The 3,387-nt window shown below is 49.3% G+C and overlaps 1 protein-coding gene across 1 annotated transcript in view; it reads right to left on the reverse strand.

The window, feature by feature from the left end:
* Window positions 1–2,824: 2,824 nt before the first annotated feature.
* The window catches only part of LOC123491061 (keratin-associated protein 4-3-like), a 1,265-nt gene continuing 702 nt past the window's right edge, over window positions 2,825–3,387 (reverse strand). Inside the window, exon 2 of the mRNA XM_045220936.1 lies at window positions 2,825–3,381. Coding sequence (XP_045076871.1) covers window positions 2,825–3,381 — 557 coding nt within the window. The remainder of the gene's footprint in view (window positions 3,382–3,387) is intronic.

Consider the following 3,387-nt stretch of genomic DNA (forward strand, 5'->3'; position numbering starts at 1 on the left):
ATTGTAGACACACCAATCAGGTGTATAAGCACTATAAAAAAGCAGCAGGTGAGTTCATCGGTCTTCAAGCACAATGGAAAGAGTCAGAGAAAGAGTAAGACGAGGAGGAGGAGGAGGAGGAGGACGACGAGGAGAACGAGGAGGAGGACGAGGAGAACGAGGAGAACGAGGAGGACGAGGAGGACGAGGAGGACGAGGAGAACGAGGAGGAGGACGAGGAGAACGAGGAGGACGAGGAGGAGAATGAGGAGGAGGAGGAGGAGGAGGAAGGGGAGGAAGAGGAAGAGGAAGAGGAAGAGGAAGAGGAAGACAAGAAGGTGCTCAAAGAGGACCGAATCTGACAAATGAGATCCGCGCAACACTGGTTGACCACATTGTCAACCACGGCCTGACGCTGAGGGAGGCTGGACTGCGAGTACAGCCAAATCTAAGCCGATATACAGTGGCAAGTGTGATGAGAACATTTCGACTGGAAAATAGGTATTGTAAAAAAATCATCATATCAAAAACATCTGCACGGTTTCAGTAACTGCTTACAGTACTATATTCTATGCACTATCAGCACTTCTGTTACCTTTTCCTGTGAAATTACTGTACTATTGTATACTGTTTTTTTTTCTACATAGGATTGAGGGTCAGGGACGACAAGGGGGAAGGCCTCCTATGTTCACAGAACAGCAAGAGAGGGAGATAGTAAACATGGTTTTGGCCAACAATGCTATAACACTCAAGCAGCTCCAAGCTAACATTGTCAATAACCACGCCATTTTCAACGATATCCATCAGGTCTCAACATCAACACTGGCACGCATCCTAAAAAAAACATATTCAAATGAAGCAAATTTATCGAGTGCCTTTCGAGCGCAATTCGAAAGGGTGAAACGACTGCGGCATGATTATGCAGAGGTATGTATTCACTTTAGCAGTGTGATCTTGCATACTGTCTCATAATCTTTTACTGTACTGTAATCTGTATACTAGATCTACACTGAACTGCACAATTTTGCCTGACACTGTTTTTCAGAGAGTTTTACGAATGGATGGAGAGGAGATCCAGCATGAGTTCATTTACGTAGATGAGGCTGGGTTCAACCTGACGAGAACACGAAGGAGGGGAAGAAACATCATTGGCCACAGGGCTATAGTCAATGTCCCAGGGCAACGTGGGGGGTAATATAACACTCTGTGCAGCCATTACACAGAATGGGGTCCTCCACCGCTATGCCCATATGGGCCCCTTACAACACAGCACTCATACTTACATTCTTGGACCAATTGCACAGCATAACAGCAGCAAATCAAATCGATCATATGCAATACATTGTTGTCTGGGACAATGTGTCTTTCCACCGCTCTGCTCTGGTTCAGAACTGGTTTCAGCAACATCCACATTTCACCGTCCTATATCTTCCACCATACTCTCCATTCCTCAACCCTATAGAAGAGTTTTTCTCGGCATGGCGGTGGAAGGTATATGATCTCCGTCTCCAGGCTGAGGTACCCCTCATCCAAGCCATGGAGGAGGCCTGTGACCAGATGGAGGTAGCAGCAATGCAAGGATGGATTCGTCATTCAAGACGTTTCTTTCCAAGGTGTCTTGCTAATGACAACATTGCCTGCGATGTTGATGAAATTCTCTGGCCAGATCCAGCTAGGCGAAGAGACAATGTCTAGTTATTTTTTTTAATTTTTTGAACTTACAATACGTAAAGTGACGTTTGGTTACAGTATTATGAATCTCCATGTCAACATTTTGGGCGTGTTGAGAAATAAATGAGTTTCTTCAGTCTGCAACATTGGTCTTGTGTAGTGTTTGGTGAATTTACATTATATTTGTACTTTGTTGAGAGTAGCCTACTCTAATCATAGGGAAGTAGAAGTGCTAAAAGTGTTTTAGGTTTATCACAGCAGAGTGTAACTCGTCAAACAGAGTATAGTAATGTGAAACGTGTGTGTTTCATATGGTAACAAAGTGTGGTTTTTAAAAAAGAAGTGTATAGTTTTTACAAGAGTGTTTAATTTTGCAAAGGATCTGTAGTGTTTTGCTAATTGGGTGTGTGGTTGTGCTAATTGTGTGTAGTGTTTTGAAAACACGGGCCCTGTTTTGAAAATCGTGCTTAAGCAATAAAAAAAAACTGTAACTAGCCTCCGGCGGAGTGGTGCATGGGAGCGAAAAGGAGAGGTGTGTCTGTGTCTGTGTGTTTGTGCGTCATGGGCCCCTGCGTGTGTACGGTGATGTGCGTCTCCAGTCCAAGGTGACCGTGCTGCCTGCCTGACAGCTTTAGGTGCGTGCCCTAGATTTGTAGCCCGGCGCCATAACCCATGGAGGCCATAAAAAACAGAAATGATGGGTGAAGAGGTTAAAACAAAAGAGGGTGAGACGGTAAGACAGTGACACCGCCACCTCACCCTGCCTTTAGCCAAAGAGCTTTCGCCCCCTTTCCCTCCTCCTCCCACTCTCCTCTTCTGGTCCGGCGCTGAACGGCGTGATGGGAAGGGGGGCGGGGGGTAAATGAGACCTAAGGGTCAGACGTCAGGGGTGTAGTGGGAGAAGCGAAAATGAGTTCAGTGGCCCCGGCACCATCTTTCATGCGATGCTCACACTTCTGCCCATGCATGTATGCGCACCTACGCGCACACACACACACACACACACACACACACACACACACACACACACACACACACACACACACACACACACTACATTATTTTTTTCCTTTGTGTCATCTCCACAGTGACATTAGAAGGTTCATGTTTAGGCAGGATGCACCACAGCTCCCAGCATGCAGGGTGTTGGTGTGTTGGTGTGTATGCTTCCTGCCTAGTGAGAGGTAGCGTGGTGAGAGGGTGTCAGGGCAGTGACCAGTGCCCTGCATGAGAGAGGAGAGCAGAGGGCAGTGCCAGGGTAGAGACAGGGACCAGATGGTGGCGGCTGTGTAGGGGGCTGCAGGGCAGAGAGGCAGCAGCGGGTAGGGACACAGCAGGTAGGGACACAGCGGGTAGGGACACAGCGGGTAGGGACACAGCGGGTAGGGACACAGCGGGTAGGGACACAGCGGGTAGGGACACAGCGGGTAGGGACACAGCAGGTAGGGACACAGCGGGTAGGGACACAGCGGGTAGGGACACAGCGGGTAGGGACACAGCAGGTAGGGACACAGCGGGTAGGGACACAGCGGGTAGGGACACAGCGGGTAGGGACACAGCGGGTAGGGACACAGCGGGTAGGGACACAGCGGGTAGGGACACAGCAGGTAGGGACACAGCAGGTAGGGACACAGCGGGTAGGGACACAGCGGGTAGGGACACAGCAGGTAGGGACACAGCGGGTAGGGACACAGCGGGTAGGGACACAGCGGGTATGCAGCGGGCAACGGTCTGAGG

Source organism: Coregonus clupeaformis, chromosome 6, assembly GCF_020615455.1.
Source record: "Coregonus clupeaformis isolate EN_2021a chromosome 6, ASM2061545v1, whole genome shotgun sequence".
Taxonomy (NCBI): Eukaryota; Metazoa; Chordata; class Actinopteri; order Salmoniformes; family Salmonidae; genus Coregonus; species Coregonus clupeaformis.